The sequence below is a fragment of the Sturnira hondurensis genome, unplaced genomic scaffold (assembly GCF_014824575.4).
Source record: "Sturnira hondurensis isolate 20B ecotype Veracruz unplaced genomic scaffold, ASM1482457v3 Scaffold0002840, whole genome shotgun sequence".
Lineage (NCBI taxonomy): Eukaryota > Metazoa > Chordata > Mammalia > Chiroptera > Phyllostomidae > Sturnira > Sturnira hondurensis.
In genome coordinates, this window is record NW_028075471.1 from 11,055,908 (window position 1) to 11,081,623 (window position 25,716).

A 25,716-nucleotide genomic window follows, 5' to 3' on the forward strand; every position below is an offset into this window, starting at 1 on the left:
TGTGCCCTTTGAATACCTTCCCATCTCTGTAAGTTTTCCAATTCTATTTCCTAGAAATGGAGTAGCTGTCCTGTAGAAATGCAACCAATTCTTCATGGTCAAATCTATCCTCCTATTTAAAGTTCTAAAGAAATTTACTAAATTTTATGCAAAACAAACAAAAATCCCTAAAAGATTCTGCTAAAATAAGTTTGGGAAAACTGAGTTACACAAAACCAACAATTTAACACAGAAGTTGCCAAAGCCTTCACTTTTATACCATTTAGCCTTGTGACTCCAATCAGGGGTAGACTACACATACATTTTTAAAAATCATTTTACTGTTAAACTGATAAAAACAGATCCTACACTTGATATTACTCAAAAGGGTGAGAAGCAACTTGGACAGCATTATGCTAAGTGAAATAAGCCAGTCAGAGAAAGACAAATACCGCATGATTTCATTTATATGTGGAATCTAATGAACAAAATAAACAAACAAAATAGAAACTGACTCACATATACAGAGAATAGACTGACAACTGTCAGAGAAAAGGAAGTTTAGGGGGTTGGTTAAAAAAAGCGAAGAAATTAAGGAAAAAACCTCATAGACACAGATAACCGTATGGTGATTACCAGAAGGAAAGGGGCATGGGGCAGGTATAAGAGGGTAAAGGGGAGATAAATGGTGATGGAGGGAGACTAGATTTTGAGTAGTGAAGACACAGTACCATAATGCAATATACAGAAGATGTATTACAGAATTGTACACTTGAAACCTATGTAATTTTTTAACTAATGTCACCCCAATAAATTTTTAAAAATTTAAAAATCACTGGACTACAAAACTTTTTTTTGCATAATAGCATGGATGGATCTAGAGGGTATTATGCTCAGTGAAATAGTAAGTCAGACAGAGAAGGAGAAATAAAATATGATTTAACTTATGTGTGGAATCTAATGGACAAAATACACTAATAAACAAAATAGGAAAGGACTCATAGGTACAGAGAACAGATTGACAGCTGTCAGAGGGGAGGGGAGTTGGAGGGCTGGGTAAAAAAGGAAAAGGGATGAAGAAGTACAAATTGGTAGTTACAGAATAGGCACAGTGATGCAGATTACAGCATAGAGAGTATAGTCAGTAATATTGTGATCAGTATGTATAGGGCCAGGTGGGTGCTGGAAAGCAGTGGGGGTCCACTCTGTAAATTGCATGATTTTTTTACCACTTTGCTATATAACTAAAGCTAATACAGAATAATATTGTATGTAAACTGTAGTTGAAAAATTTTAAAAATCATGACTATAAACTCTTTTTCTTGTTTTCACAGACCATTCTTTCAGAAGTAGTGCTAAAGACGATGCACTTTGGGAAACAATGATGGGATCAGTAGTTTTCAAACTCAGTTCCAAGAAATCCTTGAGTTTCACGATAGCATTTCAGAAACCAAAAGGACAGAGAGAAAGCTGACTAATAGGATCCTAGCCTGCCACCACTGTCTGATGGGAAGCCAAGCTTTTTTTGCGCCATAAATATTGGATGTCTGATAACACTTTCTTTAGAGAAAAGAAAGGTGGTATATACTTAACATATGCTTGAAAGGTACTAGTTTTTAAATATATTCATTATTTGTTGAACCGAATTGGCGGTACCTCTGCATGTGCACCTTGCTTTATGCCCAGCATGGCACACTGCACATAGGCGTTCTCATAAGATTGGTGAATGAGAAAGTGTGCTCAGTAGATGAGTGTAGTTATAAAGTTAACATATGACCTGAAAATTGATATACAACTATATTAGTAACATCTGAGAAAATTATTTCATAAAGATATAAGTAATTTAATTATTCTAGAAAGAAAATAATGCAGCTCAAATATCAGAATAATTTCTAGCAAATTTACACTCTTTTGCTACATGTTCTAGCCATGCTCCGTCTCTAAAAGAACAAAAAGGAAAAGCCAGTTTCATAACGACCACTTAGTGACCACAATTAGTAAATGTTTTCTTTGCTCCATCTTTACTCATTCTCTTCCATGAGAGATTTCAGTGTTCCTAAGGCTAACTGTCTAAAGTATATAGACTTATATAACTAGAACCAGGAATAATCTGGCTGTGTGAAAATCTTGTGAGCCTGGGCAATAATGGGAACCCTCCGAGACAAAGACGCCAAGTCATAACATTCTCCTAGCTAACATGTCTTTGGCTTCAGTGGATGGTTTGGAAAGGCCCACTCCCTCCAATTGCCAATAGGAAAGGAGAATATTAGACTTTTCATAGAAAATGTGTGCAGTTTAACCAAAGAGCCTCATGAGCTATAGCCAAAGAGGGTGCACTGCATTCACTCAGCCTTCTGAAATGAAGTTATTTCTCCCAGCTAGGTTCCAAGGCCTTCAATCCTACAAATTCTATGACTCAAAACACTCAAGAAGTGTCTCCCACCCTCTAAAGTTTAGGGAAGGCTCACTGTTGTGAAGGAAGAAAAGTTTTAGGTCACTCTGAATTCAACGAAAATATGGAAAGGAAACATACAGATGGCCCAGTTCATGGGCTATTGTAAAAGCCGTGCTCAGTCCATTATCTTCATTAATAGAACAGCTTCTAGGTGGATCACAAAGGGATCCCAGTTCAGCAAGGCCTATTGGGAGGAAAACAACAAGGATTTACTTGAAAAAGCAGTTGTGGCTAGAATAAAAACGTGTAGCCAGAGGGAAGATGCATAGCAAACTCACCTAAGGTATCGCATTTGTCATGAGCTCTGCAGATATCCTGTCTGAAAGCAAAGCAGACTTAGGGCCTTGATGACATCAAAAAGGAAACGTCAATACAAGTAAACACTTTAGAATCTTCTAGGAACTCACAACAGCACCCACAGTAGGGAGCGGGTAACAAAAAACAAATTAACAAGGTCAGGGTTATGCAACTCAACTCAAAAACAGTTTGGAAATCACTGATTTAAAGGATAAAAAACTGCATTGAAAGGTCTTCTGCCTCAGCAGTCGCCACAGAACAAGCAGACACCTCTCTGAACAGGATTTTTCCTCATACATTGAAGGAAGTGATTGTGTTTTCTTAACAATGATTCCTCACAAATATGTTTTCCTTTATGTTTACAAGTGTGTGCCTATGACGATGTCCCAGGTGAGTGGTGGGCAGTGCACTATGCCAGTGGACCTCTTGGGTGCCCCATACAGCTTTTTAAATATTGTTGAAATAGGAGCTACCACTTAAAAGTTGGGAAAGTGCACTTTTAAGGAAAATCCACATCTCTGACTTATTACAAAATCACAGAAGTTGACATTACTGGGACTGTATTTTGCTTGGTAACAATTGGCTTAGTCTGAAGAGCTCCTGCCCCTCTCTCTGTAAGCTCATTTTTCTTCAGGCCTGCCTGACACTTTCACCATCAGAGGGCATTTGGCAACCGATGTGGCCTGACCACACTGTTGGTTGTCACAACTGAGAGGAGGGGATGTTACTGCTAAGTGATGGGCAGAGACCCTGATGCTGCTAGACATTCTGGAATGCACAAGATAGCCTCACAACAGAGAATTATGTGCTCCCAAATGTCAATAGTTCTGAGGTTGACAAACCTTGTAGTGGGAGCTGGCTACCAGCAATATACAACCTCATCCCATCAACTTGACTGGAAACTGAGAAATGTGAAGAATAAGAAATTCATACCTTGTTATAAGAACAGCAGTATCATGGTGGATTCCACCTAGATTGTTCTTCAAATGCTGCCACTCACAAAACTTTCTTAATGTTGTCTGGGCATTGAAAGATATGGAAGGTCCTTCCTAAATACAGAAAAAAATTATGGTTTGTTCGTTGTACCAATTAGGTATGCTATACAGATAGAAGAAAGAAGAAAAAAACTTTATTACCTGTTCATTATGAATCATAACTAAGTTCACAACAACAATATTAATTAAATTTCCAATACTGGGGTCTTTATAGATAGAGGCTACCTGCAACCGAGATAAATTTTTCAAAGTTAATTGTGAACTCTGGGTAAGCAATAAGCAATTTACTTCTTATGTGGGGCTCCACCTCTTTTCACAATTCATGCAACAAACATATGCATTTTCAAGTCTTGAATTTTCATTCAATAAACACGAAAAGTCCCTTTGTAAAACTTCACAGATGGAAATTTTAAATAATAATAAACTCTAACAAATTTTAATTTCAAGGTGCTTTCTTTGGAAATTCCATGGTCATGCGACTCAGCAGTTCTCTATGCCAAATACTGGATATTAATTTTTTAAATAATATAAACTTCATTGGATTGATTCATTTTGTATACGGTACATCTCTCTGAGAATTACCCCAATACATATACAAACAATAAGGTTTAATGTCTAGAGTGGTGCCATTGTGCACACGGCAGATGTTAAATAGTGCAAAGAGGCAAAGAGCTTGATGACAATTTTGTTATTCCACCTAAGCTCCAACCCAATATAGGAGTCTTTATTCCTGAATACCAAATATTAGCATTTTAAAAAAATGTTAACAAAGGGGAGGTCACATGCTCATCAAGTTCCTTCATCCCAGTTGATGTCCTGAATTGTCAAATTATGAAATCTCACGTTGACCACATCTTTGCTAATACTACTTTGCTTCATGTTTATCACCCATTTCTGTTCTCCGCAACCTGGTAACCTATTTTTCATCATTATTGTTAATAATGAGAGTTAACATTCATTGAATACTTACTGTGCACTAAATCTTGCTGAAAACTGAATATACATTTGCATTCAGTCTCATAGCAAAACTCTGGGCTAGGTATTATTCTAAAATCTGCTCAAGAAATGAGGAAACTAAGGCTCAGAGAAATTAAGTAACTCATCCAAGACTATATACAGCAGTGAGTAGCAGAGCTGGACCTCTCAACTTCCATCAGTCTGACCCAAAGTAATATGCTCGCAATTGAAATTCTTAGGGTAGGTCTGGATTCATGGGTCGAAAAAAGAGTCGAGCCCTGATGGGTCTGGCTCAGTTGGTTGGGTGTCATCCTGCAAAGCAAAAAGTTGCCAGTCCTATTCCCAGGCAGGGCACATGCCTGGTTTGCAGGTTTCGTCCCTGGTTGGGTGCATATGAGAGGCAATCAATCAATGTTTCTCTCTCACATTGATGTTTCTCTTCCTCTCTTTCTCATTCCCTTCCCCTCTCTTTAAAAATAAATCTTAAAAAAAAAAAAGAAAAGAAAAGAAAATGGAGTTGAGTATGTGTAAGTTCTAGTTAGGTTTTTCTTTCTCTGGTCCAGAGCAGGAGAGGGCTAGGGTACATGGGCCTAAGTGTGGAGAAGGCAGGTACCTGGAGGGTAGAGGGGAGGCTGGTTGGGGTGTGGAATGGGAAACACGAGAAACTGGTTCATAGCAGTGACGGGGAAAACAAGGAAAACCACAGACTGCAGAAACTCTAAAGCAATGTTCCCAAACATGGCTGCTTTTCATATACATATGTGGAATATATTAATAGTAGATTCCTGTTCAAATAAATTAGCATCAATGCATTAAAAGGAATCTTAAGCTGGGGCTTAAAATGAATGAGGGCAAGATCATAGAGAATGCTATAGAAAACAATCTCCAATATTTCAAGAAAAAAAAAGCAATGTATACAAGAGTATAGGACAATGCTCCATTTGTTTGAAAAAAAAGTTGTATATGCACACATATATGTTTAAGAAATGTCCAGAGCTGTGCTGTCCACTTGCCATATACAGTCACTGAGCAATTGAAATGTGGCTAGTCCAAACTGAGATGTGTTGTGAATATAAAACATCCTGGATTTTGAAGGCTTAGAATGAACAAAATGCATTATTAAAATTAATTTTACCTATTTGTTTTATTTCATGTGGGTATTAGAAAATTTGAAATTATATGTGTTTTTTACATTGTATCTGTATTGGGCAAAGCTGTTTAGAAACATTTGCAAAAAACTTAATAGTGGTTGCCTCTAGGAAGGGGCCTGAGAGCATGGGTAGGGAAAGACACTTATTTTTCATTGATGGTCTTTTGTTATGTTTGATTTTTTAAATCATGCAAATATATTGCTTTTTAAATTCAAGATGGGACTAGAAAAAATACAGTGAGATATTTCTAGACCTCACCCCAGGGCTAAATAGAATCCTAGGGAAGAGGCTGGAGGCAGGCAGCTCCGCTTAAAAAGCTCCACAAGTGACTCTGACTCACAACCGGCATCCAAAAGTCTTAGCGGAGATGCACACCTGGCTGTGCAAGTTCACATGTCAGACAAAGAGCACTGGTTTTGGTGACTGGACAACTTAAAGGTCATATTAGTCTCCAAGCTTTCACACAACCATTGGTAAGTGACCCAACTCCTCTGAGGCTCAGTTTTCTTATCTACAAAATTGGTGTGACAATCCTACCTAGTTGAGTTGCTTGGGGGATTAAAAATGATTCCTTTTAAGTAAAAAGCACATTGTCTAACACAGAATAAAGACTCAATATTGCTAACCATTATTGTCATCATAAAATGGCAGCCAATGAATAATCTTATGTTCTTTCAGTCACTTGCCTGAATTGTTGAAATGCCAGCCCTGAATGATCCACCAAGTACTGCATGGAAACCCATTCCCCAATGGCAAATTTTGGGCTCTCATAAAGCACCTTCGTTTGAATGTACTTACAATTGACATTAAAGTTAAAACATAATGTTGAAGGTTTGCTCCATGGTATGAAACCATTTGTCGGTCTGCTACCACCATCACTTCTACAAACCGTGGCTGGGATAAAAAACGTTTTGTTCTTCTGTGCGTTCTTTCTCTTGTGCTGTCTGTCCTGTTAGCTTGGGCAGAAAGCACCTTTGTGGATAAGCTGCTTTTGAATATTGCCACATCGTCAGCCAGACTACTTCTTCCTCCCCATGTCCTGGTTCTGTTTATCCTCTTATCTTCACTGTAACTATTTTTGTGTTCTGTAAGAAATCAGACGGCATGCATTACACTTCAGGCCACATCTATTTTGTATTAAGAACTGAACTAGACACATCTTAAAATGATGTCTGTGAAGTCAACTTACATACAAAATCAAGCTCTACACACTGTGAACTCTACAGGTGAACTTCAATCTGCACTCCTATCTAAATGTCTAAGGGCTTCAAATTAGCTTCCCAGGAAGTTTCCATAAATGCTCACTTAAGGTATTAAAAAAACCAGGCCTGAGTTTAAGGAAAATAATCACAAATGATTGTTTTCATGTGATAACAAAAGTCTTGGTAAGACTTAAGCAGTTTCTATTCATTGTTTTTTGCCATAGATATAGTCAGGGCCAATGGCAGCTAAGAGCTCTAGAGAATGGAAATGGAGATACTTCATGTACACCACTTTTGATATTCAATGAGACACAGTATAGAGGTTGGCGAGGTGGGCAGGCTAATGGACAATACAAAGGAACTACAGAAAATGCATGACAAGGTAGGGATGGTATTATTTGATTACTATACTTAATCATTAAAATATGCAACACTTAAGAACAGAATTACTGCTATTCAATGCTTCGGAATTTTTTCATTAACTTATTTCAGCACTTAGTTAAGGCAGTGGATCAAACTCAGAGAGTATGAACTGATAGCTGGGACCGTGATATACAACAGGCTAGCTCTACTCATTTCCAACTCTTACCTGCCTAGCCCTCCAGAGTTCTGCACAGTCTTGCTATTCAAAGTGTGGTCTTTGAATAAGAGCATTGGCAACCCTTGGAAACTTGTTAGAAATGAAGACTTTTGGCGCCATTCCAGACCTGATGAATCAGAATCTACTGTTTAACAAGATCTCCAGGTGATTCATATTCAAGTTAATGTTTTGAGAAGTGCTAACCTCAAACTTGGCTTGAAGCTTGTATGACTAGTGAGCATATTCAATTTCAAAGCCATCAGTGACACAATAAACAGAGTAGCATAAAGTGCCTGCCAAAATATGCTTTGAGTAACAATATAATTTAGTCTTGCCTATCAGTTCATAAATGTAGTTTAAAGTTTTAATGTGTGGGGAGGAAGAAATTTCCTTTTACTCTTCTAGGTTCTTTGCCTGATCTAATAATGAAATCAACATGAAACACATTAAGAAGAGAAAATAGGCAAATTCACTTACAAACATATATATGGGAACACATACATGAGATAGAGACCCACACATAAGTGAGGGGTTCAGATACAGAAAGATAAAATGAGATATACATGACATTCTTAGCTAAAATGAGGTAAAGAGCCTTGGGACTTCAGAGGGGAGAAAAGTAATTCATAAGACAATAAGAAGAGTAGGTATTAATTAGGTGTTTGCTCTGCCATATACATAGATCATAAAAGTAATTTCAGGTGATAACTCTAATATACGTAAGGACCTTAATTTAGATTCTTTTTCTTTTTTTCCCAATTTTTTCAATTTAGTTATTTTTCAAGTACAGTTTTCTATCTTTTACTCCCATCCCATCCCCCCCCCGTGCTCCCCACTTTCTCCCATTTCCATCCTTCTCAGTTGTTGTCCACGTGTCCTTTATATATGTTCCTTTAAATCTCTCCCCTATTTCCCCTGAAATTCCCTCCCCTCTTCCCTCTGGTCACTGTCAGCCTGTTCTCTATTTCAGTGTCTTTGGTTATATTTTGCTTGCTTGTTTGTTTTGTTGTTTAGCTTCCTGGTAAAGGTGAGATCATATGGTATTTGTCCTTCAACACCTGGCTTATTTCACTCAGCATAATGCTTTCCAGTTCCATCCATGATGTTGCAAAAGGTAGGAGCTCCTTCTTTCTTTCTGCAGCATAAAATTCCATTGTGTATATGTACCATAGTTTTTTGATCCATTCATTTACTGACGGGCACCTAGGTTGCTTCCAACTCTTGGCTATTGTAAATTGTGCTGCTATGAACATTGGGGTGCATAGGTTCTTTGGGATTGGTGTTTTAGGGTTCTTAGGATACAATCCCAGCAGTGGAATTGCTGGGTCAAAAGGCAAGTCCAATTTTAGTTTTCTGAGAAAATTCCATACTGTTTTCCATAATGGTTGTACCAGTCTGCAATCCCACCAACAGTGGACCAGAGTCCCCTTTTCCCCACACCCTCTCCAACATTTGTTGTTTATTGCTTTGTTTATGATAGCCATTCTCACCGGTGTAAAGTGGTATCTCATTGTAGTTTTAATTTGCATCTCTCTGATAGCTAGTGATATTGAGCATCTTTTCATGTGTCTCTGGATCCTCTGTATGTCCTCCTTGCAGAAGTGTCTGTTCAAGTCCTTTCCCCATTTTTTAATTGGGTTAGTTGTCTTCTTAGAGTGAAGTCGTGTGAGTTCTTTGTATATTTTGGAGATTAAACCTTTGTCTGAGGTATCATTGGCAAATATGTTTTCCCATACAGTTGGTTGTCTTTTTATTTTAATGCTGTTTTCTTTAGCTGCGCAGAAGCTTTTTATTTTGATGAGATCCCATTTGTTTATTCTTTCCTTTATAGTCCTTGCTCTAGGGGACATATCAGTAAAAATGTTGCTGCGTGAAATATCTGAGATTTTCCTGCCAATGTTCTCCTCTAGGACTTTAATGGTGTCATGGCTTATATTTAAGTCTTTTATCCACCTTGAATTTATTTTGGTGTATGATGTAAGTTGGTGCTCGAGTTTCATTTTTTTGCATGTAGCTGTCCAGTTCTCCCAACACCATTTGTTGAAGAGGCTATCTTTACCCCATTTTATGATACTGCCCCCTTTGTCGAATATTAATTGACTGTAGAGATTTGGGTTTATTTCTGGGCTCTCTATTCTGTTCCATTGGTCTATGTGCCTGTTTTTATGCCAGTACCAGGCTGTTTTGATTACAGTGGCCTTGTAATACAGTTTGATATCAGGTATTGTGATCCCTCCTACTTTGTTCTTCTTTCTTAACATTGCAGCTGCTATTCGGGGTCTTTTATGGTTCCAGATAAATTTTTGAAGTGTTTGTTCTATGTCTGTGAAATATGCCATTGGTACTTTAATAGGTATTGCATTGAATCTGTAAATTGCTTTGGGTAGTATGGACATTTTGATGATGTTAATTCTTCCAATCCATGAACACGGTATACGTCTCCATTTGTTTGTGTCTTCCTTGATTTCTGTCTTCAGTGTTGTGTAATTTTCTGCATACAGGTCTTTAACCTCCTTGGTTAGATTTATTCCCAGATATTTTATTTTTCTTTTTGCTATATCAAATGGGATTTTTTTCTTGATTTCTGCTTCTGCTGATTCATTGTTAGTATACAGAAATGCCTTTGATTTCTGGATATTGACTTTGTATCCCGCTGTTTTGCCAAATTCATTTATTAGTTCCAGCAATTTTTTGGTAGAGTCTATAGGATTTTCCATGTACACTATCATGTCATCTGCAAACAGTGACAGTTTTGTTTCCTCCTTTCCGATTTGGATGCCTTTTATTTCCTTTTCTTGTCTGATCGCTGTGGCTAGAACTTCCAATACTATATTAAATAGAAGTGGTGAAAGTGGACAACCTTGTCTTGTTCCTGATCTTAGTGGAAAAGCTTTCAGTTTTTGCCCATTCAGTATGATGTTGGCTGTAGGTCTTTCATATATGGCCTTTATTATATTGAGGAATGCTCCCTCTATTCCCACTTTGCTGAGTACCTTTATCATAAATGGGTGTTGTACCTTATCAAAAGCTTTTTCCGCGTCTATTGATATGACCATGTGGTTTTTGTCCTTGCTTTTGTTTATGTGGTGTATTACATTTACTGATTTGCGGATATTGAACCATCCTTGCATCCCTGGGATGAATCCCACTTGGTCATGGTGTATGATCTTTTTGATGTATTGTTGGATGCGATTTGCCAATATTTTGTTGAGGATTTTAGCATCTATGTTCATCAGTGATATTGGCCTGTAATTTTCTTTCTTTGTTGTGTCTCTCTCTGGTTTTGGAATTAGGATAATGCTCGCTTCATAAAAAGAGTTTGGGAGTTTCCCATCATTTTGGATTTTTTGGAATAGTCTGTGAAGAATAGGGGTTAGCTCTTCCTTAAACGCTTTGTAGAATTCTCCTGTGAAACCATCTGGTCCGGGGCTTTTGTGTGATGGGAGTTTTTTGATTACTGCTTCAATTTCATTTGCTGTTATTGGTCTGTTCAGGCTTTCTACTTCTTCTTCATTGAGTTTTGGAAGATTATATTTTTCTAGAAATTTGTCCATTTCACCTAGGTTTTCAAATTTCTTGGCATACAGTTCTTCATAGTAATTCCTTACAATCCCTTCTATTTCTGTGGTATCAGTTGTAATCTCTCCTCTTTCATTTCTGATTGTGTTTATTTGGGTCCTCTCTCTTCTTTTCTTAATGAGCCTACTTAAAGGCTTGTCTATTTTGTTTATCTCTTCAAAAAACCAACTCTTGGATTCATTGATCCTTAGAATTGTGCTTTTAGTCTCTATGTCATTTAATTCTGCTCTGATCTTGGTTGTTTCCTTCCTTGTACTTGCTCTGGGCTGTCTTTGTTGTTGTTCTTCGAGTTCTTGCAGGTGTCTGGTTAGGTTGTTTGTTTGAAATGTTTCTATCTTCTTTAGGTAAGCCTGTATTGCTATGAACTTCCCTCTCAGGACTGCCTTCCTTCTGTCCCATAAGTTTTGGGTTGTTGTGAGTTCATTTTCATTTGTTTCCAGAAACTTTTTGATTTCTTCCCTAATTTCAATCTTGACCCATTCGTTGTTTAATAGCATACCATTCAGTCTCCATGATTTTGTGTGTTTTGGGTTTTTTCCTGTATGGTTGGTTTCTAATTTCAGTCCGTTGTGGTCAGAGATTTCAATTTTCTTGAATTTCAATTTTCTTGAATTTGTTGAGGCTCGTTTTGTGTCCTATCACGTGGTCTATCTTTGAAAATATTCCATATGCATTTGAAAAGAATGTGTATTTAGCTGCTTTGGGATGACGGGTTCTATACATATCAGTCAAGTCCATTTCATCTAGGGTGTTGTTTAGTGCAGCTATATCTTTGTTGATATTTTATATGGAAGATCTGTCTATTTTTGACAGTGGGGTGTTAAAATCTCCTACTATATTAATTTAGATTCTTTAAGGGAGATGTAAAAGTTTCTTGTGAGCCTCCATGTTGTTGACTGTCTTCAGCTCAAAATCATTCAAGTGTCAAAGGGTCACATCCTGGGGGTGCCTGTTCTGAACCCCTTCAAATGACACTAGCTAGAGGTCTAAAACAGTCAACAGAATTGTACAGCTGAGAGGTGTGCTTACCTAAGACATAAGGGAAAAAAATTTATTACACCACTGAACATACACAATGACAACAAAAAGTTAAACTGTAAGTGGTTTTGTCTTTTAAGGGTGCAAATATTTGACCTTTAAAACCTATTGCTAAAATACTCAGTTCAGGCAAGAATATATACTTTGTCCAAATTGAATATTTTAGCTGTCGTTAAAACAGTAAAATCAGTCCAAACTGTCAAACAAGCTATATGTGATCCAGCTACAGATAATGTGACTAGACCAAAGTCTGGTACATAAGATTTAACATTACTTCCTTTGCCAGCTCTTTTCTTTCAGGCATATTCATATATGTATATTCATGCCATATGGCTAGGTAGGCTGTCATTTCATTTCAAATTACCAAATGATTATAGAATAGATACTAATCAAGCACTTGATATGTGTCAGACATTGAACTAGGTTCTTTTGTGTATATTCTCTCACAATTCCTCTCAGACTGAGAAAATTAACTGTTATTTTACAGAGGAGGGAAATAAGTCTCAAAGAGACCAAGCAACTTGTCCAAAGTCATACAGCAGGAAGTAGTGGCACGACTAATCAGGCACCAATTTGCTGCACACTCTATTAGGCAAGATTTCTGAAAAGCTGGGAATTGAGATGGACTCGTGGTTTGATTAACAGTTTCCAAATAGAACTTGAATTAAAAAAAAGAGAGTGCCTGGTAGACATTTTCACAAAGGCTAGCTTCTGACAACAGGTATATAAGAAGTGTTTTTAAATACATAAGAAAATATGTCACTTATTTTGTGAAAAATAAATAATCCCTGTTTAAAGTTTCCTGTAAATATTTCAATACAATTTATTATAATCAGACATGTTTAGCCTTTTTGATCCACCATCTACAGTGGACTTACCACCAAGATGTAGATTTTTGTGAAAAACCTTATGTGGAAGACCACTGCTTTTGAAGTAGAATGCTCAGTAGGTCATACAAAGGCCAAGGTCCCAGATAAGGAAGAATTCCTCCTGATCATCAAAGACTGATATTTGCTGGCAAGCAACTGGAAGATGGATATACTTTGTCTGACTACAACATTCAAAAGGAGTTGACTATTAATCTTGTATTGGGACTTTGTGGTAGTGCTAAGAAAAGGAAGAAATCTTACACCACTTCCAAGAAGAATAAGTGTAAGAGAAAGAAAGTTAAGCTGGCTGCCCTGAAATACTTACAAAGTGGATGAGTTCTTCCTTTCCAATTTAGATGCCTTTAATTTCTCCTTCTTGTCTGATTGCTATTGCTAGGACTTCTAGTGCTATGTTGAATAGGAGAGGTGAAAGCAGATATCCCTGCCTTATAACCCAATCTTAAGGGAAACACTTGTAGTTTTTGCCTGTTGATATGATGCTGGTAGTGGATTTGTCATGCATGGCCTATTATGTTTAGGTATGTCCCCTCTATTCCCACTTTACTGACAATTTTTATCATGAATGTATGTTGGATTTTATCAAATGTTTTTCAGCATCTATTGATAGGAACATATGGTTTTTATCCTTCATTTTGGTTATGTGGTGAATCACACTTACTGATTTGCCAATGTACCAACCTTGCATTTCAAAAATAAATCCCACTTGATCATGGTATATGATATTTTTGATGGCTTGCTATATTTGGTTGAGGATTGTAGCATCTATGTTCATCATGGATATTGGCCTATAATTTTCTTCTTTTGTAGTGTCTTTACCTGGTTTTGGAATTAGGATAATGTTGGCCTTGTTAAATGAGTTTAGGAGCCAAAACACTAATTCTAAAGAATAGAGGCACTCCTATGTTCACTGCAATGTTACTTACAATTGCCAAGGTATGGAAGTAACACACATGTCCATTAGTAGAGGAGTGGAAAAAACAACTATGGGACATTTACATAATGGAACACTAGGCAGCCATAAAAAAGAAGAAAATCTGCTCTGGCTGGTGTAGTTCAGTGGATTGAGCTCAGGCCTGCGAACCAAAGGATCACAGTTCGATTCCCAGTCAGGGCACATGCCTGGGTTGCAGGCCAGTTCCCAGCAGGGGACACATGAGAGGGAACCGTACATTGATATTTCTCTCTCTCTCCTTCCCTTCTCCTCTAAAGATAAATAAATAAAATCTTAAAAAAAAAGAAGAAAATCTTACCCTTTGTGATAGCATGGATTGACCTAGAGAACATTATGCTAAGTGAAATAAGCCAGTCATAACAAGACAAATACCGTATGATTTCACTCATGTAGAATCGAATAAATAAACTGAACTAAAAGCAAGACAGAGACAGAGAGAGCAGGATGACAGCTGTGGGGCAGGGAAGTTAGGGGGTGGAGGGATCAAGTAAAAAGGAAAAAGGACTCAGGGACATGGACAACAGTGTGGTGATTGTTGGGTGGCACAGAAGGTTTAAGTGAGCTAAATGGTAATGAAAAAAATACAATAAATTTCTTTAAAAAGTGAATGAGAATGGCAACATCAGTTTCTTTCATAGGAAGTACCCTTCAGATGAATATAGTGCAGGAATTTTTATGGCCAGCCACTTCAAAAGACATTATTGTGGCAAATGTTGCCTGACTTATTGCTTCAAAAATCATAAGACAAGTAATCATATAGGGGTTAATAAAAGACACGAAGTAAAAAAAGTTTAATATATTTTATTAGAATCAGTAAAATTTCAAATGTTTAAAATCTCTCTTGTTTTTCTCTTCTCTATTTCATTAATTTCTCCTCTAATACTTATTATTTTCTTCCTTCTGCTTGCTTTAGGTTTAGTTTTCCCAGTGTCTTCAGGTAGAAGGTTAGATCATTGATTTGAAATATTTATTCTTTCCTAAAAGAGGCATCTATACTACACATTTTCCTCTAAGTACTGCTTTTCCTGCATTCCATAAATTCATTTGCATTCATCTCAAAGTATCTCATGACTTCTTTGGCCTATTGGTTATTTAGAGTGTGATGTTTACTTTCCATATATTTTTAGTTTCCCAGTTTTTTACTGATTTCTAATTTCATTTCACTCTGGTCAAGAGAAGATACCATGTGTTACTTCTGTTCTTTTTTATTTATTGTGGATTTTTATAGCCTAGCATACAATCTATTCTAGAGAATATGCACATGCCCTTCAGAAGAATGTGTATTCTGCTGCTGCTAGGCACAGTATTCTACAGATATCTGCTAGTGTATAGTTAGATTAGAGTGTTCTTCAAGTTTTCTATTTCCTTGTTGATCTTCTGCATAGCTGTTCTGTCCACTATGGAGTATTGACATTTCCAAACATTATTATTAAATTGTCAATTTCTCCCTTTCTGTCAGTTTTTGCTTCACGTATTTTTGTGTTCTATTCTGAGGTGCATCTATGTTTAAAATTGTTAAACATAGATTATGCATCTTGTTAAAATATTCTTGATGAATTGACACTTTTTTAGTATAAAACTCTTTGATAAACTTTACCCTATCAGTAAAGTGAAAGAAGCCAGTCAAAAAGACCACCTACTACATGATTGCAATCATATGAAATATCCAGAATAGGGAAATCTATAGAGACAAAAAGTAGATTAGTTGTTCGGGGATGGCGATGAAGTAGGGATACGGGTGGTTGATAGCTAAAGGGCACAGGGTTTCTTTTTCAAGTGATAAAAAGTGTCCTAAAACTGACTCTGATGTTGGTTGCAGAAATATGTGAATACACTAAAAACCACTGAATTGGACATTCAAACTGGATGAATAGTTAAGGGATGTGAATTATATTTCAATAAAGCTGTTTTCAAAAGACAATATGTCACTATGTCTCCTGTAAATATTTTGATTTATCAATTACTTAGAGGAAAGTATCCCACAATGAGGAAAATACTCAAGAAATGCTGTGCAGAATTCACTCTTTTTGACCATTAAAGGGGGAAAAAATGTAGTCTCAGAGAACCTTCAGGAGGGATTTGGGCATGGGAAAACCAGAGGATGATTTAAGGCCCTAACTGGAAACAAAAAACACTTATTCTAATAAAAAAAATTAAGGCATTAACCCCTAAAAAGGCTACAATTTCTATAGCTCAAAGTTAGAAAAGGCTACATTCTCATTTGCTTGAGAATGACCCATGCAAATTCTAACATACTTGGAAGACATTTTATTTATAAGTGTCCTGTGGCATGAAAATTCAGGAAGTAAATTACTTCATCAGAACAGAAAACATCTTCTAACACACAACATTTACTTATCTTTCACCCATCTGCCCTTTTATCCTAGTGAGTTCCAATCAGATTTATTGGCCCAATTAGCCCAACTAATTTTCTACCACATCAATCATTTTAGCAAGCAATTTTGAATTTAGTATTAAAAATAGTATTAGATTTAAAGATTCATATATTCATTAGGACTACAAACACAAACAGTTTTTGCTGAGAATTGACATCATAACTTGTGATCTATCTAGTCAACTCTTGCCTCTGAACAGAGTATGATTTCTACCAAGTGACACACACTGTTAGAATAAAAAGAAAGGCATCACATTTTTCTTTAATGACCTTTTTAGCATAATGAAATTGGGACTAATGTTCCAAATTTGCAGTGGGCTACATAATGAAATTCTTAAAGAAAAGAACAATAAAACACGATTTCCTATTTCTGAGTGGCACATCTGAACTCCAAGAAGAGGTATAAACACGAAGCAGCCACTGTGGGAAACAGTTTGGCAGCTTCTCAAAACATTAAACATAGAGTAACCATGTGACCCAGGATGGGCTACATTATGAACTTTCATCCTTATGAGAAGCACAGTACAAGCGGTCTGTATATATTTTTTGAATTTCCTTTTCTACACATGTATTACTTTTTATTGAGATATAATTTACATACTACAAAATCTACACTTTAAAGTATACAATTCATTGCGTGTTTTTTTTAGTGCTTTCGTGGAGTTGTGAAATAATCACCATTATTTTATTTTAGAATATTTTCATTGTCCCAAAAAGAAGCCTTGTACCCATTAGCAGTCGTGCCCCATCCTGTCATTCCCACCCCCACCCCAGCATCTGGCAATCTCTAAGCTAGTTTTGTGTGTATGAATTTCCAATTCTGGCATTTCATACAAACGGAGTTATACAGTATGTGGCTTTCTGTGTCTGGCTTCTCTCACTTGGCATATTTTCAAGGTTCATCCATGTTGTAGCATATATCAGCACTCTGTTACTTTCTACTTCCAAATAGTATTCCACTGTATAGCTTTAGCACATTTTGTTTATCCACTCATTAATGGGTGGACATTTGGGTTCAGCAACTCAATTAAGTAATGCTTTTATGAACACGTGTGTTCAAGCTTCAGTGCAGCCATGTTTACATTTCTCTTGAGTAGTTCTACCTAAAAGTAGAACTTGTGGGTCATATGGTAACTCTATATTTAATGTTTTGAGAAGCTGCCAAATTGTTTCCCACAGTGGCTACATCTTGTTTATACCGCTTCTTGAAGTTCAAATGTACCACTCAGAAATAGGAAGTCATTTTTCATGGTTCTTTTCTTAAAGAATTCCTTGATAATTAATTTTGTTTACTTAACTAAATCACTTCTGAACAACCTTGCCTAGTTCATATCATAAAATAGCAAGTTGAACGAATGAAGACCTACAGACGGCAAATAAGCATATAAAAATGTGCTCCGCATCATATGTCATCAAGGAAATACAAATTAAAACAATGAGATATCACTACACACTGATTAGAATATCCAAAATCCAGAACAAACGCTGAAGAAGATATGGAGCAAGAGGAACTTTCATTCATTGCTGGTGGGAATGCAAAATAGTTCCACTTTGGAAGACAGGTTAAGAAGACACAAAACTAAATGTACTCTTAATGCATAATCCAGCAGTTATACTCCTTGGTATTTACTCAAAGGAGCTGAAAGTTTATGTTCACTAACAACGTATACGAGGATGCTTATGGCAGCTTTATTCATAATTGCTAAAAGTTGGAAGGAACCAAAATGTCCTTCTGTAGGTGAATGGATAAACTGTGATATACCCAGACAATGGAATATTATTCAGCACTAAAAACAAATGAGCTATAAAGCCATGAAAAGATCTGCAGGAAACTTAAATGCATATTACCAAGCAAAAGAAGCCAATCTCAAAACACTATATACTACTGTATGATTCCAATCAGGTGACATTTTGGAAAAGGCAAAACTATAAAGACGGTAAAATAGTTGCGATTGCCAGGGATTGGGGGTAGGAAGGGATGCATGAGCAGAGCATCCAGAGGTTTTTAGGGCACTGAAAATACTCTGTGTGATACCACAATGATGGATGCATGTCATTAAGCATTTGCCCAAGCCCACAGAATGTACAAAACCAAGAGGGAATGGTAAGTAAATTATGGACTTTGGGCGATTGTCATGCATCAATGTAGAAATCAGCTGCAACAACTGTTCAACTCTGGTGAAGGATATTGATAGTGGGGGAGGCTGTGCACATGTGGAGACAGGAGACATATGGAAAATGTCTGTATCTTCATCTCAATTTTTCTGTGAACCTAAAACTGCTCTAAAATACGAAACAATAAAAAAAAATAGCATGAGGTACCTCCAAAAATCAAAAGCACATTTGCATTATTTTGCAATCTGAACCCTGGCATGAACATTTAAACAAAATTAAGGCATGTTAAAAAGCTCCAGCTGGCAGTCATGTGCTTCCTAATGACAAGTCACAGGCACTATAATTGTTACATTTTATTCCAAGAACGTGAGTTAATGCTGGCTTTCACAACTGTTTGGCTTGATGACTATGAAGGGGAAGTGGTGATGCTTATACCACCACAGCCAGTGTTCTCAGATCTCCTGTTCTAATTGGAGCAAACTTCAAGTTCTATTTGATCTCGGGCAAGTAAGGGCTCTCCCTCACCCTCTTGTCTCCCTGATTTAGATTACTAAGAACATTACTCATTTCATAGAGTTGCCTTGAGAAACAAATGGAGATCATGCATTTAAAGTGTCTACCACATAGGATGAAACCAATAAATACTGTAATTTTTCCTATTTTGAGCAGTCATAAAGTCATAAGTTAGAACTAAAAGGAACCACTTACAGGAGTGTGACTAACCATTAAAAAATTTTTCTGGCTTACTATAGTAATTTGCCAGCTAGAAGCTTTTATATCCTAAAATGATCTTTCCTAAGCCACTTTTCTGACCTCTTAACTGGGCATAAAAATACCTGCTTCCATATTAACACTATTTTGAGAATTAAATGAAAAAGTATATGGGAAAATCCCTTGCTAAATTATAAATTAACTTAAAAATTTTCTTCTTGAGTACCTATTTTGTGAAAGGCATTGGACTAGATAAGTTGAAGGAAATAAGCACAATGAAACAAGAATACAATGGGGCAGTCCTTTAAAAAACTATTATGAAAATTTAAGATGATACCATTATTTAAACATCACAGGCAAAAACTTTAACATTTGCTTACCTACTGGTAATGCTTTAAACGAGCTTCACTTTCACATTACCATGCAACAAAATGAATATTTATTACATATCTTTTTAAAAGATTTTATTTATTTTAAGAGAGGGGAAGGGAAGGAGAAAGAGAGGGAGAGAAACATCAATGTATGGTTGCCTCTCATGAGCCCCCACTGGTGACCTGGCCCACAACCCAGGCATGTGCCCTGACTGGGAATCGAACCTGCAACATTTTGGTTTGCAGGCCCGTGTTCAATCCACTGAGCTACACCAGCCAGGGAACAAAATGATTGTTATATTACTAAATAAGTGGAATAATTTAGAAAATAACATGCAGTCCTAACTTATTAGACAGTTACTCATTGAACATTTCCCACCAGCTGCAGTGCGGCTGAGAAAAATTAAGTGCTAACATTGACAGCTGAGAAGTTAATTATTGGCTTCTATTTTTATAAGGTTTATCAAAACTTAACTGAACTTCCTAAGGTCCTGAGCCACCTGGGACCTCATGGTCTAAGTGGGCAGCCCAGGAACACAGGGAGGACAGGAACAAGCCCCCTTTCTGTTCCATCCAGGGTTGACAGCCAGGAGGAAGGTGGAGAGGAAGCATTAGCAGTTTTGCCCTTCGTACTGGAGCTGATGTGCCCTGGCTCATGGTCCTCCCTTTTCTGCCTCTAAGCCTCAGTTTCTTCATCTATGAAAGGAAGATAATAACAGAAAATACCCTAAAGGCTAACTGGGACCATGAAAAGAGATAGCACATAAAATACCCCTAGAGCAGCGTGTGATACACAGGGAGGAACCATGAAATATTTCACAGGATAGCAGTTAGTAGCTGTTACAGCTTTCCTAGTACCATGCAAAATATCCCTTCTACATAAATTAGTATGTTGACATTAGGATTTCTCAAACAGAACAATTTTATTTTAGATGGAACCTTTAAAGGAAAGGAGAGTTAGGAGGGAGGGAGGAAGAAAGGTAGGGTAGGCCGGAGAGAGGGAAGGAGAGAGGGAGGAAGGGAGGAAGGAACTAAAAGTAGAAGAGGCTGGTCCCTGTCTCCACAGAACTTTTAATCTAGGTAACAGCTCAAAGGGATTGACAGTGAGAAGACAGAGACTGAGATGTAATCAGATGTAAAGATGCAAACCCTTGCACCTCTCAACTGGCTCCAAGGGCTAATACACAGGAACAAAAGTGGAAGCCATGGCAGTTCCCTGCCCTTTTGTTCTAGTTAAATCTAAGATCTATGCTTTGTTTAGAGTTACTCAAGGACACCTTCAGAGAAGGGCAAGAGGAACAAACATCAGTGTAAGGTGGATAAACAGGCAAAATCTGGGGGGAAACGTTAAACAGAAAAACAAAACCAGCCATAAACCAATGAATATTCTAATAATACAGAACCATGTGTTTCCAGAAACTCAGTAGGGAAGGTGCTGAGTGGGGGTGGGAAACTGTTCTGTGTTTATAATTCTTAAAGAGCATGAATGAAAACTACCAAGTTTTAATTTTTTAAGAAAGGGCCTTCAATTTGCTAGCTTTAAAAACAAGAGCAAATCCCTAGATACTCACTAGATCCAGTCCCCAAATCCATCACTCTCTTCGAGCTTGGGAGAAGGGGTTGGAGGGTGCGTAAGACAGGCCCACGTCTGGTGGTGCTCCATGCTCAGTACTTTTGAAATTCGTTCAAAGGGAAGTGGAGGAGGAGATTATATTGCTAAGCTTTCTTTTTAGCTGGCCAGAACCTTTATGAACAATATTTCCCTGCAAGTGGTTTACAGAACATTAGTCCCAGAAGATATTTCCAAAAACAAATCATGTAGGTTTGCAAAAACATTTCAACAGCATTCACATCTGGGACCTCTTCCAGGCACATTAACAGTTTAAGAGCTCTGGAAGTCTTGTACCAAAGAAGCCAGTTTACATTGGTTTAATCAAGCAACTAGGAAACACAGGACCTTGGCCAGTTTGTGGGACAGGTGATGGGGACAGAGCTATCTCTGGAAATAGAACTGGATGGAGAGGAGAGTATTGATGGACTTCTCAGGGAAGGGAAGAAGGCAACTGAGAAACTTCTTATAGTTGCAGGGCCTCTGGTGGGTGGGAGGCATGTCCAAGGGTTATCACATTATCTTCTAAGGGGTGGGTACCTCCAGCTACCTGGAGCATTAAGATTGCTGACTCAGGTCTGCAAGCTGGGGCGTGACCCCCAAAGGCCTTGCTGCATCCCCTCATTCAACATCCTGCTGTTCCTTCAACTCAATGCAGTGATGACAACAAAGACTGCTGCGGTAATTCTGGCTAACACAGGTGGCAACCGCAAGGCCCACAGGCTGAATCCGGCCCTCCTCCTTGCTTTATCTGCCCTGGCACCTTGTTTCTACCCGGAGGCAGCACGGAGTTCTCGCTTAACTGTTAAGGAGTAGTTACATTCTTACAGTCCTAACATTACATTCGGCCCTTTGAAGGCAACCACAAGGCTGAAGTGGCCACCAGTGAAAATGAGTTTGACACCCCTGGAGCTGTTGTTGAGAGCTTTCCTCCATATCAGACACTCTTCTAAGTATTTTGTATGGATTAATCTGCTTAGTCCTCACAGCAACTAGATACGATAGGGACATCTCATGTCCTAAATGATTCCAGTCAGTGTGTGGCAACGTGAAAGCAAAGCTCACTTAAAACATTTGATCAATAAGTAAGCAAATTTCCTCATTTCATCCATAAGGAAATCAAGGCACACTTGAAACAACTTGAGAAAACAGTTAAGAATATCTGTTTGAAGTAGTATAAAGTCTGAACATAACCAAGCCTGTATTTTACTAGGAAACCGGTTTTGCTATTAACACCCTGCAAAACACTCTTTGGGAAGTGTTGGTTTTGACTTGTTCCATCTCTTAGCAATAAGGGGAGATAGGCCGTTCTGGCTGGTGGGGTGCCCGCTGCCCAGGGCTACCCTGCACTGTCAGTGGCCTCTTTGTGACAAGGCTTGGAAACTTCTAGGTCAGCATTCTCCAGCAGAAATAAAATGTCAGCCACACATGAAAGTTAAGAATATCTATAGCTGCCACATTTCAAAAAAGTAAAAAAAAAAAAAAAAGAAACCCAGGTGAAATGAAGTTTAATAATATACTATTCTAGTTAACCCACTATATCCAACACATTGCCATTCCAACATGTGGCACTAGACACATTTCAAGGGCTCAGGCATCATGCGAGGCTACTGGCTGACGTATAAGACAGTGTGTTAAGGCATTAAGTGTTTGCAGGGTGAATACCGAGGCAGTGTGATATGCTAGATGGAAGTCAGAGACCTATGTTCAAATCCCAGCTGCTCCACATCAATCCGTGCAACCTTGGCAAGTTACTTAAGCCCTCTCTACCTCCGTGTCCTCATCTGTGAAATGGAGATACTAATGCTTCACCCCTAATAGGGGAGTTAAATATCTTAATACACATAAAAAGTGCAGAAACAGGGCCGGAGACGTAGTAGACACTCCCGGGCGTTGGCTGTGGTGACTCATTCCTGAGGGTGAGCACCCTTTTAAGGCCATTGGAACTGACTGGATCCAGGGCTTCCTGCTATCTGACAGCAGCTCCTGGGTGGCCTCAAGTCCTGTGGTGGGTCTAGGTATCACTCCCTTATCAGAGATTAAAGAGCAGTTGGGCAGGATCTCTTTAAAGAGGCTTCCAAGCAACTCCTGGAGAGCATATCTTCCACATTCTTTTGATACACACGTCTCCCAGTTCACACAGGACTGAGGACAAGTTTGTACACTGCAGCCTGCAGTACAAACCCTTTCTTGTCTGATGTTCCTGTTCCAGCAACCATGGCAATGAGTGGTCGCAGGGGCACACTGTACTCCTATCACAATGGAAACTCACTCACAGGAACCCTCCCAACCCCAGGCTATCTTCTCATAGCACCTGGCCCCGCTCAGATATGTGGGTGCTGTACATTCAGCTCTTGCTATGACAACTTAATTCCTTAAAAGAATTAAAAGCCTAATATCTTTTTCCATAGCCTTGAGGTAACTTAAATGATATCATTGGTTTTTCTTAATTATTCTTACACTTAAACTCAGTGGTCCTTCCAATACCTCATCTGAGCCACACTTTTGAATGTCCTCTTTCCAGGCACCCTCTACAGGTGGCTTTTCTGAGAGGTGAGGGACGGTGTTCAGGGCTCTCCTTGCCATTCACTGTAGCTCCAAGATTATGAATCCCTGTGAAATTCTAAGTCTGGATCCTCCTACCAGTGAAGAGAAGAACTGGAATAGAAGTTCCCTCTCAAGTTCCTTCAGTATTAGAAAATGTAGGAATTCTCATATTTTATAAGATAAAAGTGAATAATGATGAAAAATGAAGTCCTAAGATTCAAAAAAAGCAAAACCCAAGAGTCCATTCTCTTCGCCACTGTCTCTCTTCAAATGGGTCCAGAAGAAATAATGCAACAGTAAACAGGGTGGGAAGGTAGAAGATAGAATAGCCCTAACAGAGAGACCAATACAAAAGAAGTGAGCTGTGGCTGACATTAAATAGCATCAATGGAGGTACAATGTACCCATTTCCACTACTTACTGTGAAGTTTTTATTTTAGACCAGCTAAAACAGATCATTTCTAAAACCCACTTCCATTCTCTGTAATCTGACTTGTTACAGCGGAGTAGTATCAAACGTGAGGATCCGGAAAACTTTGGAGAAACTCTTGTATTGCCCACAAAGCACAGAATAGGAACTGTGGGAAATAATGGAGCCATGTCTCCCATTCGTCTTCCCCCTGGAGCATGTGGTCAGAGAGGGCTGATTTCACACCACTAAGCCTTCTATGTCTCACTGTCCCCTGGCTTTCTCTCTTTCCTATGTGTGCCATGTTGAAAAGAACAGAGTTGCATTCATAGGTATCCAAAGATTCTTTTGGAACTGTTTCACTTAGGAATCAAGAGAACACATTCCTATCATAAAGTGCACTGGCTTAAAAATGACAGTTGCCTGTATATACTAATTAGAAATAAAAACAATAATAACATGCCTTTTCTGTTGATATAGACACTGGTTTTAAAGAGAACATCCTAAATAAGCCTTTCCTTGTCTATCTCTCCTCACCAGTGTCTTGAATAAACTCTATGCTGAACTCTGCACTGTGCTTTCCTGGAGTGCAGTCTTGCGACACCATGAGATCTGTGGTGCNCCCTGGCTTTCTCTTTCTTTCCTATGTGTGCCATGTTGAAAAGAACAGAGTTGCATTCATAGGTATCCAAAGATTCTTTTAGAACTGTTTCACTTAGGAATCAAGAGAACACATTCCTATCATAAAGTGCACTGGCTTAAAAATGACAGTTGCCTGTATATACTAATTAGAAATAAAAACAATAATAACATGCCTTTTCTGTTGATATAGACACTGGTTTTAAAGAGAACGTCCTAAATAAGCCTTTCCTTGTCTATCTCTCCTCACTAGTGTCTTGAATAAACTCTATGCTGAACTCTGCACTGTGCTTTCCTGGAGTGCAGTCCTGCGACAGCATGAGATCTGTGGTGCATGAAATGTTTGCAATAGAATAAAAAGGTTGTGTATGCAGTAAGTGTCTGCAACTGAAGACAATGAAGAAGACAATGAAAAAGTCAAGCCACAGATATGCAACTACACATCTGATAAAGGGCTTATATCCAGAATATATAAGGAAAGCTCAAGCTTCAATAATAAGAAAACATTCCCGTTTCTTTTTAAATGGGCAAAATATTTGAAACAGACAGTTAACCAAAGAAATATCTGGATGGCAAATAAGCCCATGAAGAGATTCCTAGTCATTAGGGAAATGCAAAATAAAACTATGACCGGATACCACTGTTAGAATAGCTAAAATTAAAAAAAAACACACAATATTGGCAATAACCCATGTTAGCAAGGATGCAGTAACTATGGAACTTCTACACGCTGTTGGTGGGGCTGCAAAATGGTACAGCCCCTTTGAAAAACAGAGGTCAGTCTCAGAAAGTTGAACATTTTCTTACCATATAACCCAGCAGTCTCCTGCCTAAGTATTTACCCA

At 38.0% G+C, this 25,716-nt stretch overlaps 1 protein-coding gene and 1 pseudogene across 3 annotated transcripts in view; one reads left to right on the plus strand and one right to left on the minus strand.

Moving 5' to 3' along the window:
- The window catches only part of ADAMTS9 (ADAM metallopeptidase with thrombospondin type 1 motif 9), a 176,543-nt gene that overhangs the window by 128,744 nt on the left and 22,083 nt on the right, over window positions 1–25,716 (minus strand). For 2 of the 3 annotated variants that reach the window (XM_037040885.1, XM_037040883.1), the window contains exons 4-8: window positions 6,633–6,919; window positions 3,868–3,951; window positions 3,665–3,780; window positions 2,713–2,753; window positions 2,513–2,618 (exon numbers count right to left, since the gene is read on the minus strand). In XM_037040885.1, the coding sequence (XP_036896780.1) occupies window positions 2,513–2,618; window positions 2,713–2,753; window positions 3,665–3,780; window positions 3,868–3,951; window positions 6,633–6,919 (634 nt within the window). The remainder of the gene's footprint in view (window positions 1–2,512; window positions 2,619–2,712; window positions 2,754–3,664; window positions 3,781–3,867; window positions 3,952–6,632; window positions 6,920–25,716) is intronic. The other variant, XM_037040884.1, reaches the window with a different exon arrangement.
- LOC118983615 (ubiquitin-40S ribosomal protein S27a-like) lies at window positions 13,119–22,229 on the plus strand (annotated as a pseudogene).